Source organism: Chlorocebus sabaeus, chromosome 20 (genome assembly GCF_047675955.1).
Source record: "Chlorocebus sabaeus isolate Y175 chromosome 20, mChlSab1.0.hap1, whole genome shotgun sequence".
Lineage (NCBI taxonomy): Eukaryota > Metazoa > Chordata > Mammalia > Primates > Cercopithecidae > Chlorocebus > Chlorocebus sabaeus.
Genome location: NC_132923.1, coordinates 121,318,409 through 121,330,581, shown reverse-complemented (window position 1 = coordinate 121,330,581; position 12,173 = coordinate 121,318,409). Strand labels below are relative to the sequence as shown.

Sequence of the window (12,173 nt, the reverse complement as noted above, 5' to 3'; positions counted from 1 at the left end):
GAGAGAAAACTATTTACAAGACAGGGGAATGGAGCCTTGTAGGAACTGAGCTATGTGGCTGGGAGGGCAGAGAATGTGGGAAGAGCTCGGGAGAAGCGGCTGGGGAGGTAGGCGTGGGCCACAGCCAACTGGCTTCTATAGACTAGGGAGGGTAATGATTTTGGTTTTAATCCTAAATCACTGAGACAGGAAGTGAATTACTCTCTCGGAGCCTCAATTTCTACCACGAAAAATACGTTTTTATTACTAACTCCTGTACTAGATTGAGAGTTACGGAGAAGGATTTATCTTTCTATTCATTTCTGCATCGCCGGCGCCCGACACGATAGGCACTTAATGCCTGTTCGGTGAACAAATAAGACTGGGGACTCCTCCACAGACCTCAGTTATTAAGTCAACCAGTCAGCAGAGATTTCCTTCTCCGCGTTCCTTTCCTTCCCTCCCCTTTTCTCGCCCTTCCTCCCTCTCCCCTCCCACGCCCCCTTCCCACTCCTCCCCCTCCTATCTTCTCCAGGCTTCCTCCTCCCCTTCCAGTCCCCGCCCCCCGCTGCGTCGCGAAGGCGGGGAAGGCGAGGCGGGCTTTACGGCAGCCGAGTTGCGGCGGGGCGGGGCGCCGGGCGGGCGGCGCGCTTGGCGGCAGCCGTGGGAGGCAGGCGGGCAGGCAGACGGACTCGCAGGCGGGTGGCGGCGGCCGTGCTTGCTATTGAGGGCGGGCGGGAGTGACTCACTGAGCGTGTGTGAGGGAGGGAGCGAGCGAGCGAGCAGCCCGCGCCGTCCTTCCGCAGCACCAGCCAGGCCACGCCGCTGCCTCTTCCCCTGCGCCCCGCGCCCAGGCCGGGTCGAGCCGGGTCGGGCCCGGGCCATGCTGCTCACCGTGTACTGTGTGCGGAGGGACCTCTCCGAGGTGACCTTTTCCCTCCAGGTCGACGCCGACTTCGAGCTGCACAACTTCCGCGCGCTGTGCGAGCTCGAGTCTGGCATCCCCGCAGCCGAGAGCCAGGTACGCCGGGCAGCGAGCCGGGCCTGCCCCGGAGCTAAGCCCTCCCCGCCTCGGGGCCGCACTCCCTTTGCTACTGGTGAAGAATTGGGGGCTGGGGTGAGCAGGGATAGCCATTCTCAGGTCACCCCCGCATCCGGGAAGGAGCTGGGGAGCTGGCATCGGTAGCTGCCCTCACACACCCCGAGCGTGGGGTGGGGTACGAGGAGAGGGAGCGGTGAACCTGACCGCAGACGCACCCACTGCAGCGTGAGGGGCGCGTGGACTGTAGAGCAGCGCTAACCCTCCTCACCTTTGGCTCTTTGGCCCTTTTTCTGATCCCGAATGTAGGATATCGTTGTGGACCTCAGAAGCAGCCCTGGGTTTGCTAGGGTTCATACGTCCTGCAAACCAGAAATACCAGTTTGGATCACTGTGGTAGATAGATGTTCCTCTGCTTTTCTCTCTTTTTTTTTTTTTTTTTTTTGGAGAGGGTTTCTGCTTAAATATACGCAGTTTAAATGCACAGATTTGCACTTCCGGTGAAAGAAAAAGTTTAAGACTTGCACCACCTCGTTTTGGGGTCTTTGGAAGTGCTCTTTACCCACCACATGCTTTTCTGGTTAAATTATTTTGAAAAACAGTACCTGTTGGTTCAACTCAAGCTGTTTATTTCTTTCGGTTCTACCCTGGTAGTAAGCCAGAGGGCCCTTTTTCTTTCAGGCCACAGTTCAGAGTTTGGGTCAGTTCAAAGCTCAGTGCTTTAAAAGGATATGTGCTTGGAAACGGCCTAATATCTGCTGTTTGGTGGTTTCATTTCCCTACTCAGCTTGCTGGAAAGAAGTTCAACCTCTCATGTTTTAACTAAGCAAAGTAATTCTCAAAATGCTTTAGGGTTGCCCTTAGTCTTTATCAAACAGAATCGGTGACAATAACCCTGTAAACTTTACACTAAAACACTTAGATCATGACTTAATAAATTTAGCCTGGAGGACGTAGTCTAAACATTAAGAAAATTACAGAAGTCTCCCAAGGCTCCATCATGTAAATCTTGATTTTCTACTGCAGTTATGGAATAGTTTACAAAACGATTGCCCAACTACAGCTTGTTCTGCTGTTATGGTAAACACATGTGTCAATATTTTGTTCAGAAGTATGATTCTTTTACACAATGTGAACTTTAGAACCTTGGCATAAAGCTGTTCAGAAAGAATTTCAAAAGTTAATCCACAAAAGCTCAGGAACCAGTTCCTGTCAGTGAATGCCTCATGTGGAGAACTGGGAAAGGACTGCTTAAATAGAGAAAATCAACTCTTCAATTTTTTTTTTCCTTTTTTTTCTTTTTTGTTGAGACGGAGTCTCGCTCTGTCGTCCATGCTGGAGTGCAGTGGTGCGGTCTTAGCTCACCGCAACCCCTGCCTCCCGGGTTCAAGCGATTCTCCTGCCTCAGCCTCCTGAGTAGCTGGGATTGCAGGCGCGCGCCACCACGCCCGGCTAATTTTTGTATTTTTTTTTGTGTAGTAGAGACGGGGTTTCACCATGTTGGCCAGGCTGATCTCCAACTCCTGACCTCAAGTGATCCGCCCTCCTTGGCCTCCCAAAATGCTGGAATTATAGGCGTGAGCCATCGCGTCCGGACAACTCTTCAATTTTTGATAGTGGCTTTTTCAGTTGTTTTTTTCCTCAAGCTGTTATATTACCCTCGTAGTCACCGGCTGGTAGGGAAAATAAGAAATTAAAATGTAAATTGGTTTTGTTGTTAGTTAGGGCCTGAGAAAAGACAGAGGTTGAGATTGTTTCCATTCCTGCACTTTTTGTGATGGCTGAACCAAGAAATTTAAGTCAATTAAAGGGATATGTGACACCCCCTTTAATTGACTTAAATTTCTTGTTACAGCCATCACAAAAGACGATTTATTGTGTGGTCAGCCAGGCATTGCCCTCTGCCAGTCGGGAAAGTTAGGAATACGTTAGTAATTGAACATAGGCTAACTCCAAATTATTTCTTGTTCATTACGTCAGTGTTTCGGCATTTACTTCCTTCCCAAGCCAAATTAGCATATAGAAACTTGGGCTCCAACTGGTGTTAAGCCTGTGTTAGATAGCCATAAACAGCTCCTGTTTTTCCAGTCTGTTCTGTTGGCTCCATTGTAACCTGACAACACAGTATCTATTTTAAGGTGTCTGGTGGTCGGTTGTCTTTCACTTGCTTGCCCATCAGGCAGGAACAGGATCCACCCTAGACACTTGAGTCATTTCCTTTCATCAAATCGTAAAAGTAAACATCATTATAGTTTTTACCCACAAATATACCATGTTTACTTACTTGAGTGCCCCCCCCATTACCTCCCAGGGTTCTCTCATATTACTCATCTTCCCTTCCTTTCCTTGACTGTTTAACTCCTCCTCTTGTTTACTTTCTTCATTCCCATTCCTTCACCTCTCATTTCTGTCTCCATTTCTTCAAGGAAATATATATATTTTTATGTTCCTGGCTATTTTTTCCTGCCACTATGTGTCCAGACAACTGGTGTCCAAACTTTCATTCATGTATCCCTATCAGTAAAATGTTTCAGATTATGCTCCTGTTATGTATATAATACATTATATACATGAACTGATACATTTTATGCATTATATATGACCATGTATAATATACACATAACATGTGCATTATATGCATATATAGTACATTATATATAAGAAGTAACATTGTACACACAAAATGGAATTTAAGGAAGGACGAACTAAAATAAATGGAAATGAAAATTCTAATATTTTCAGTTTCTTCCTCCACCCTTAAAGAATTGTCTTGCATGGCTGCCCTACATTGGTGATCACTGGTTTAGAATTCAGTCTTTCACCTGAGTGTCAATTGTGCGTAAGCATACAGTTGGAAAAGGTGCTCATTTTTAACAGCTCTAGTCTGATTATAGTAGTTATAATTCAGTGATAACAAATTTAGAACAGAAGCCATCTCTACTTGTACGTGTGATTAAAGCTGGGCATGTTCCGTCTCTTAATAGTGTGGGCTTGGAAGCCAGTTGTGGCTCTGTTTGATGCTTTGATGCAGACTTGCCTGGGTGAACTTCAAACACTTGTCAGACCTTAGCTTCACTTTAAATTAATGTCCTCATATTTTTGAAGCATCCTGATAATTTACCTCTGTAGGTGGCACATGGAAAAAGTAGGCACAATGTATAAGGACCCTCAAATGAAAGGCAAATAATAGCAGTAATTGTATGATCTTGAAAATGCACACAGCATGATTTGTGGTTTGTAAACCACTGTTTTATCTTCTGTGTGTTTGTTTTTTTGTTTTGAGACGGTCTCGCTCTGTCACCTAGGCAGTAGTGTGATCACGGGTCACTGTAGCCTCAACCTCCTGGGCCCGAGTGATCCTGCCACCTCAGCCTCCCAAGTAGCTGGGACTACAGGTGTGCTCCACCACATCTGACTGATTTTTTTATTTTCTTTGGAGATGGGGTTTCACTATGTTGGCCAGGCTGGTCTCAAACTCCTGACCTCAGATGATCCGCCTGCCTTGGCCTCCCAAAGTGCTGGGATTACAGGTGTGAGCCCCCGCACCTGGCCCCAAATTCATGATTTTAAAGGCTATGTAGTATACCATCATATAGATGTATTGTAATTTATTTAACAATCTCCCTTTTGTTAAGCATAATACTGGGGAAAATTGGAAGCAGTTATAAGTAACATGGCATGAACATGTTACTTAAGGCTGTAGCCTCCATTTCTGTTATTTTCTCAGGATAAATTCTTAGATATGCAGTTGCCAGATCAAAGGCATAAAGTCTTTGAAAGGTTTTTAGTAACTGTTGCCGAATTGCCTTCCAGAGAGAGTTATACAAGTCAAATTGGCTATTACATGGGGTAGAATATGTAGATCACTTGGTAGATAGTGGGCATTTGATTAATGGCAATACTATTATGAAGCCATTCAGATGTAATTCCAAGTGTTTTGTAGCCAGTTTATGGTCCTTATTTTATCTTTATTCTTTATTTTTTAGAGATGGGATCTCGCTCTCACTTGGGCTGGAATGCAGTGTTGCGATCACAACTCACTGTATCCTCAACATGTTGGGATCAAGGGATCCTCCCAAGTAGCTGAGACCGTTTTTTTTTTTTTTTTTTTTTTGAGACGAGGTCTTGCCAGTGCTGGGCTTGAACTCCTAACCTCAAGCAGTCCTCCCGCCTTGGCCTCCTAAAGTGTTGGGATTACAGGTGTGAGCCACTGCACCTGGCCTACCAGTTTATGTTCTTTAATGCTAGAAATTTATTGTTAAGCTTTTTGTTAATAGAAGGCTCTCATTCAGAGACCAGAAAACACCTGACCTCATGCTTAAAAGTTTTGGAGTTTTATTAATTAGTCTGTTGTTAAATGTTGATTAAGATTATAATTCAGTCTCTGGGGTGCCTCCTCTGGAGTAAGTACCAGCAGTTGTGCCAGTTTTGCTGATTAAGACTCATAGCTGTATACATTTTCTTGTTGTATGTTCTTATAACTGGCAAAACTTGAATTTTGGGCTTTGTAGCTGTTGAGTTGGGTAACATGCGTGGTGGAAGGATCGAGAATGCTGCCGTGGAACGCCTTTTGTTTTGATTGGTAGAGATTTGAAGCCATGTCTAATAGATACTCATGTTCCTTTGGAAGATCACATGGATTTATTTTGGGACTTTTGCTGCAAAATAATTGTCTGTCTTGGACTCTTAAGCCTGTTTAAACAAAATGAAATCAGTTCTTTGTGGCAATTACAATTTTAGCTGAGCTTTAGTTGATCCCATTTATGTCCTTAGACTAAAATGATCCCATTTATGTCCTTAGACTAAAATGGAGCACAGCTGCTGCTTCGTCAGTGTGAGGAACGCGTGCTCCTCACCCAGGTTCTTCAGTCTAGTGTTTCCAGGAAATTGGCGCTGGAGCAACATTCCATATTTCATAGATATGCTCAGTGTGGTGATTATCTAGATTTTACATTTTTATTTGTTAGATCATGCTGCCTTCCTTTAAAAAATGATATTGTCTGCTGAGGAAATACTGTGACAACTAAGCAGTGATGGAATGAAGTATGGCATCTGTGAAGTGGGAGTCAGGGCGGGCAGCTGGTGGTGGTTCCTCATGTTCAGGGCATGGGGATGCGTTGAGCAGTGGACAGTATTTTAATCCTCCTGGTGGATAGAGTCTCTTTGTGGCAATGGATGGCTTAGTAGTGCTTCTTAAAGTCACCCACATAATTCACCAGGCCACTTCAGGGTTATGTTTGGGAAAGCTGTATATAATACTTGAGTATGGGCTTTGAAATCCAACAGTTGTTCCAATTGCAATTTTCTTCTTCTTCTTTTTTTTATTTTAAGAGACAAGATCTTATTCTGTTTCCCAGGCTGGAGTGCCGTGGTACAATCATAGCTCACTGCAACCGTGAACTCCTGGGCTCAGGTGATCCTCCTGCTTCAGTCTCCCAAACAGTTGAGACTACAGGCATACGCTACCATGCCAGCTAATTATTATTATTATTATTATTATTTTAGAGGTGGGGTCTTGCTGTGTTGCCCAGTCTGGCTTTACATTCCTGGCCTCAAACAATCTTCCTACCTCATCCTCCCAAAGTGTTGGTATTACAGGCGTGAGCCACGGCACCCAGCCTGCATAGGATCATTTTGATTCTCCTGAGTTTGATTCCTCCTTGCAAATAAATAAATTTTCGCTTATAAATACAGTTAATGACCAGGCGCATTGGCTCACTCTGTAATCCCAGCACTTTAGGGGGCAGAAACGGGCGGATCACAAAGTCAGGAGATTGAGATCATTCTGTGTCAGGAGATTGAGATCATTCTGGCTAACACGACGAAACCCTGTCTCTACTAAAAATACAAAAAAAAAAAAAAAAAAAAATTAGCTGGGCATGGTGGCGGGAGCCTGTAGTCCCAGCTACTCAGGAGGCCGAGGCAGGAGAATGGCGTGAACCTGGGAGGCGGAGCTTGCAGTGAGCCGAGATCCCGCGACTGCACTCCACCTGGGGCGACAGAACGAGACTCCGTCTCAATAAATAAATAAATAAATAAATGCAGTTAGAATGTGCCTCTGCTCCCAGGAGACTGTTCATGTATCTCTGAATATACTGATAGTCAAATTTCTGAAACTGGAAAATTAAAGAGTAAGTTGTTGACAGTGGATGCTATGCTGTAAGAGTCTGTCTACCTGCCATTTCTCTTGGCATACCTCTTTTTTCTTGTTGCACACCTCAACCTGTGATGCTTATCACTTCTGGTTTATGTGTTTTTCCAAGCAGTCTCACAAGTTATAATATGACTCCCAGTTGTTTTGCAGAAAATCTGTGTTGATGCTGATGTACTTTTACTGTGAAATATGTGCTTAAATAAGGGTGTGTGAATGGGATGATGGGAGTGACAGTTGCAGTCTGTTGAAATGTGGTTCTTTTTGTTTGTCTGTTTTTGTTTTTTAAGAGGCAGGGTCTTACTCTGTCCCCAGGCTGGAGTGCAGTGGTACAACCGCAGCTCACTACAGCCTGGACCTGCTGGGCTTAAGCAATCCTCCTGCCTCAGACTCCTAAGTAGCTGGGACTACAGTCACATGCTACCATGGCTGGCCATTTGAAAAATTTTTTTAGATATGGATTCTCACTATGTTGCCCAGGCTGATTTCAAACTCCAGGGCTTAACCCAGCTTGTGGGAGTTATATCTTACTGCTCAAGGTCATTGCCAAGGTATGATTTTTTCACACACAAAAAATCTGCAACCTCTGGCCTAAATGGGTTAAGCGATGCTCCCGCCTCAGCCTCCCCAAGTGCTAGGATTACAGGTGTGAGCCATCATACCAGATCTGAAATGTTTTTTAACTCAGCGGATTGAGCATTAAGAACTTAATAGTGGCCGGGTGCGGTGGCTCAAGCCTGTAATCCCAGCACTTTGGGAGGCCAAGACGGGCGGATCACAAGGTCAGGAGATCGAGACCATCCTGGCTAACACGGTGAAACCCCGTCTGTACTAAAAAAAAATACAAATAACTAGCTGGGCGTGGTGGCGGGCGCCTGTAGTCCCAGCTACTCGGGAGGCTGAGGCAGGAGAATGGTGTAAACCTGGGAGGCGGAGCTTGCAGTGAGCTGAGATCCGACCACTGCACTCCAGCCTGGGTGACAGACCGAGACTCTGCCTCAAAAAAAAAGAACTTAATAGTATTTTTTCAAGTCATGCATAAAACTTGTATAATTGGGCCTACAAATTTGCTCATATTCAGAATGCGATTTTGGTAGGAACTCATTTTCGTGTTCTATTCCTCATGTCTATAAATTCTGAGAGCAGATATGAGAGAATCACTTTTTTTCCAGTTTAAATGCTGTGTTTTCAGTTTTTATTTCAGGTAACCTTACTATGAAAGCTGTAAGGAAACATAGAATGATAATGTTAGCAGAGAGAACTGGAAGGGACAGCTGTAATGATGATCTAGCCCACCTGCCTGCTTGACACATGGAAAGGGTGAGGCCTGGACCTGCTGAGTGTCATGCCCCTTGCATGGAGTTACTGGCAGAGCCAGGGTAGAACTCAGGTTCCTCAGTTCGCATGTGGCCTGGTGAAAAGTGAATCATTAGGAGGAAAACCTTTCAAAGCCTGAGTTTATTCTGAATGCCTTTCTGGAGTATGTAATAATGCAGGGCAGATTTTATGTTTTTTCGTAATAAAATTATAAGGTACCTTTGTTCTTTCTATCTACAGTACGTTATTTCATCTGTTTGTGCTCTCAGGTTTTCTTCAGTATGATTACACATCATAAAATATTTTTATTAGTAGTACATTCCTAATTCTTTTTTTCCACTTGTATTTATTTGTTATTTTCTTAGTTTCACTTTATTTCCCAGTCTTGCCCCCCACCCCGCCACCAAGACGGAGTCTTGCTTGCCCAGACTAGAGTGCAGTGGTGCGATCTCAGCACTGCAACCTTTGCCTCCCGGGTTTAAGCAATTCTCCTGCCTGAGCCTCAAATAGCTGGGATTACAGGTGCGTGCCACCACACCCGGCTAGTTTTTGTATTTTTAGTAGAGACAGAGTTTCACCATGTTGGCCAGGCTGGTCTCGAATCCCTGACCTCGTGATTCACCTGCCTTGGCCTCCCAAAGTGCTGGGATTACAGGCGTGAGCCACCGTGCCCAGCCCAGAGTGATACAACTTTGGGAATGGTAGAAGAGAAGGAAGAATGCAGTGCAGGAAGGATGATGTTTGGGAACCTTTTGCCAGTGTACAAGATTATTTCAAAGTGCACACTTTATTTTTTTTTATTTATTTTTATTTATTTTTTTTGAGACGGAGTCTCGCTCTGTCGCCCAGGCTGGAGTGCAGTGGCCGGATCTCAGCTCACTGCAAGCTCCGCCTCCCGGGTTCACACCATTCTCCTGCCTCAGCCTCCCGAGTAGCTGGGACTACAGGCGCCCACCACCTCGTCCGGCTAGTTTTTTGTATTTTTTAGTAGAGACGGGGTTTCACCGGGTTAGCCAGGATGGTCTCGATCTCCTGACCTCGTGATCCACCCGTCTCGGCCTCCCAAAGTGCTGGGATTACAGGCTTGAGCCACCGCGCCCGGCCCAAAGTGCACACTTTATTTAGTAGTACTGTAGTTAGTTAGCATACCCAGAATAAATCATTCCCTTTTCCTTCCTGCTAAAAATTAAATCTAAAATTATATCCATTTTCATAAATTCATTCTTTAGTTCATCAAATATTTGAGCATCAGTTATATAACAGGCCCTGTTCTAAGCATTTGTGATCTGGTGAATGAAACAAAGTCCTTGTCCTCAAGTAGTTTACATTTAATGGGGCAGAAGGACAATAAATAAGTAAATATATATTGTGTTAGTCGAGAGTATATTTTAAATAACATATTAGGGAAGAACTCTAAAGAGTAATGTTTGATCAGAGACGTAAAAGGAAAAAAAGGAGTTGAAAAAGAACATTCCTCAGGTAGAGAAAACAAGAGAAACAGCCCTGAAGGGGAAGTTGATCCCTGTTATTTGAGGAACAGCCGTCATAGTGAAAGGCGAAGTCAGAAGGAGAGCCAGGGGCAAAATTGTTTGGTCCTGGTCGGTGACGGGAAGGACTGTGGGTTTTGTTCTGGATGTGGTGGGAATCCACTGGAGGGTTTGAACGGAGTGTGACATCTGATTCAGAGGAAAACTGGTCCTTCTGCTTTGTGCTCTGTTACTTCTCAGTGCTTTATACTGTTGTGTATCTTTTCTTGTTGTAGATCGTCTATGCTGAAAGACCTCTCACAGACAACCACAGATCACTGGCTTCTTATGGCTTGAAAGATGGGGACGTTGTGATTTTACGACAGAAGGAGAATGCAGACCCTCGACCTCCAGTGCAGTTCCCAAGTAAGACATCTGGTGGTTGAGCATCCCCCAGCACAACCATCAGCAGGTAGCAGAGCGTAGCACCTCAGAGTTTTGGATTTGCTTTGGATTCAGACTGCAGAATACAGATCCTGACTCTGCCTTTTCCCTGCTGTGTAACCTTGAACAAGTATTTTAACATCTCTAAATTGGTTTCCTCTTCTATAAGATAGGTGCCATAATTAACCCCAACTCCTAAAGCTGACGTGAGGCTAATGCATGTAAAATCTTCAGCACATAGCAAGCCCTCAATAAATATTAGCTTCTGTTATCAGTGATAATTATACAATAATCTTTATCCTTGGGAAGGACTTGAAAGAACGCGTAAGCCTATGATTTTGCTACTTTGTGTCTGTCCTTCAGTGGCCAAGCCTTTCTGGAGCATTTTATAGCCAGCCAGGCACTTGGAGCTGCATTTCACATGATCTCATAACTTGATTGTGTGAGGATTTACATAATAATTTGCATAATAATTTATAATTATGAAGCCAGATTTTAAATGATGTCTTTAAAGTTACATGATTATTAAGTGAGGGCACAGGAATTAAAATTTGATGTTTTTTCCATTATGCTGAACTTGATAAACATTAAGCAGCTTGACCACCAAGTTGTGGTTCTTTCCTACCAACTGTGTTAATCACATACAAAGAAACGTTTATCTATCTTTGATGCTCCTTTTATAATAGATGTTTATGGTCTGAAATCTGTGCATTGGGATTTAGTAGGTTCTGTGTCACTAAAATAATATGCAGAATTGTGTGGATGTGAACGTGTGTGTGTACTGGATAGACAGAGGGTCATACCTTTGTTCAGATACTTGAAGTAGCTTATGGATCCACAAAGTGTTTTCTAAGGTCTTAACGTGAAACAGCTTGGTGAAATGTGTGGTTTTTTTCCATTCCCTGCCATATTCAGATAGATTTTCTTAAATAGTGTTTAGCCCGTAGGTCACCAGTTTTAAAGTTTATGGTGACAGATGCTGGCAGAGTCTGGGTGATGACAGACTGACTGCAGCTTTAACCACAGTGTTTCCATTCAGCCTGAAACTGGAGCTTACTGAGACCATCAAGGACTGGCTCCACCAGATCTGGAAGACATTAGTCCCTTGGGGCCACAGTTAAACTTTAGAAAGAAGTTAAACCTTCTTTCTAAAGAAGTTAAACGTATTTAAACAACTGTGACAATCAGTAAAAACCACATCTTCCTTTGGTTAATTTGATGAGATTGTTAATTCTGGAATTTACCTCTTCCCCCACCACCCCCCGTATTGTTGCATATGGACAAGAGAGCCACGGGAGTGATCTGGTCTATTAAGTAAACATGTTTTTGAGAATTACTCTGAAGTGAATGGACTCTCAAGATAATGTGTAACGGGTGGAGATAAAATGTCTTGACCTGCAAAGAGGGCCCACCCATATATGTTTTTTCCTGGCTGGTATAGATTAGCTACCTCACAGAGATCATCCTGTTAACTTCACCTTTTCCTTGGTTGGGAATTGAAGAAAGTGGCTAATTGAACCCCTGCTAAAGGGTAGAAATGTTACATCATGAGTTTAAGCTTTCTCTTTTTCTATCTGAGGTCCAGAAAGGCTTCAGGATAGTCCCAGACTTGAGACAAGTTTGTTTGTTTTTTGGTTTTTTAGTTTATATAAAATCCTTAATAGTGCAAGGATTGTGCTATAATTCTGATCACTGTGGAATTGCTTAGTGTACTGTCATTTATAACATTAAACACAATTATCTCTAAGAACAGTACTCATTGTTCAGACAAGTTTGA

The 12,173-nt window shown here is 43.8% G+C and overlaps 1 protein-coding gene across 2 annotated transcripts in view; it reads left to right on the top strand.

Moving 5' to 3' along the window:
• The first annotated feature begins 640 nt into the window (after nucleotides 1-640).
• Nucleotides 641-12,173, top strand: part of DDI2 (DNA damage inducible 1 homolog 2) — a 52,583-nt gene continuing 41,050 nt past the window's right edge. Inside the window, exons 1-2 of one of the 2 annotated variants that reach the window (XM_073007819.1) lie at nucleotides 641-1,000; nucleotides 10,249-10,378. In XM_073007819.1, the coding sequence (XP_072863920.1) occupies nucleotides 863-1,000; nucleotides 10,249-10,378 (268 nt within the window). In that variant the 5' untranslated portion in view covers nucleotides 641-862. The remainder of the gene's footprint in view (nucleotides 1,001-10,248; nucleotides 10,379-12,173) is intronic. The other variant, XM_037985002.2, reaches the window with a different exon arrangement.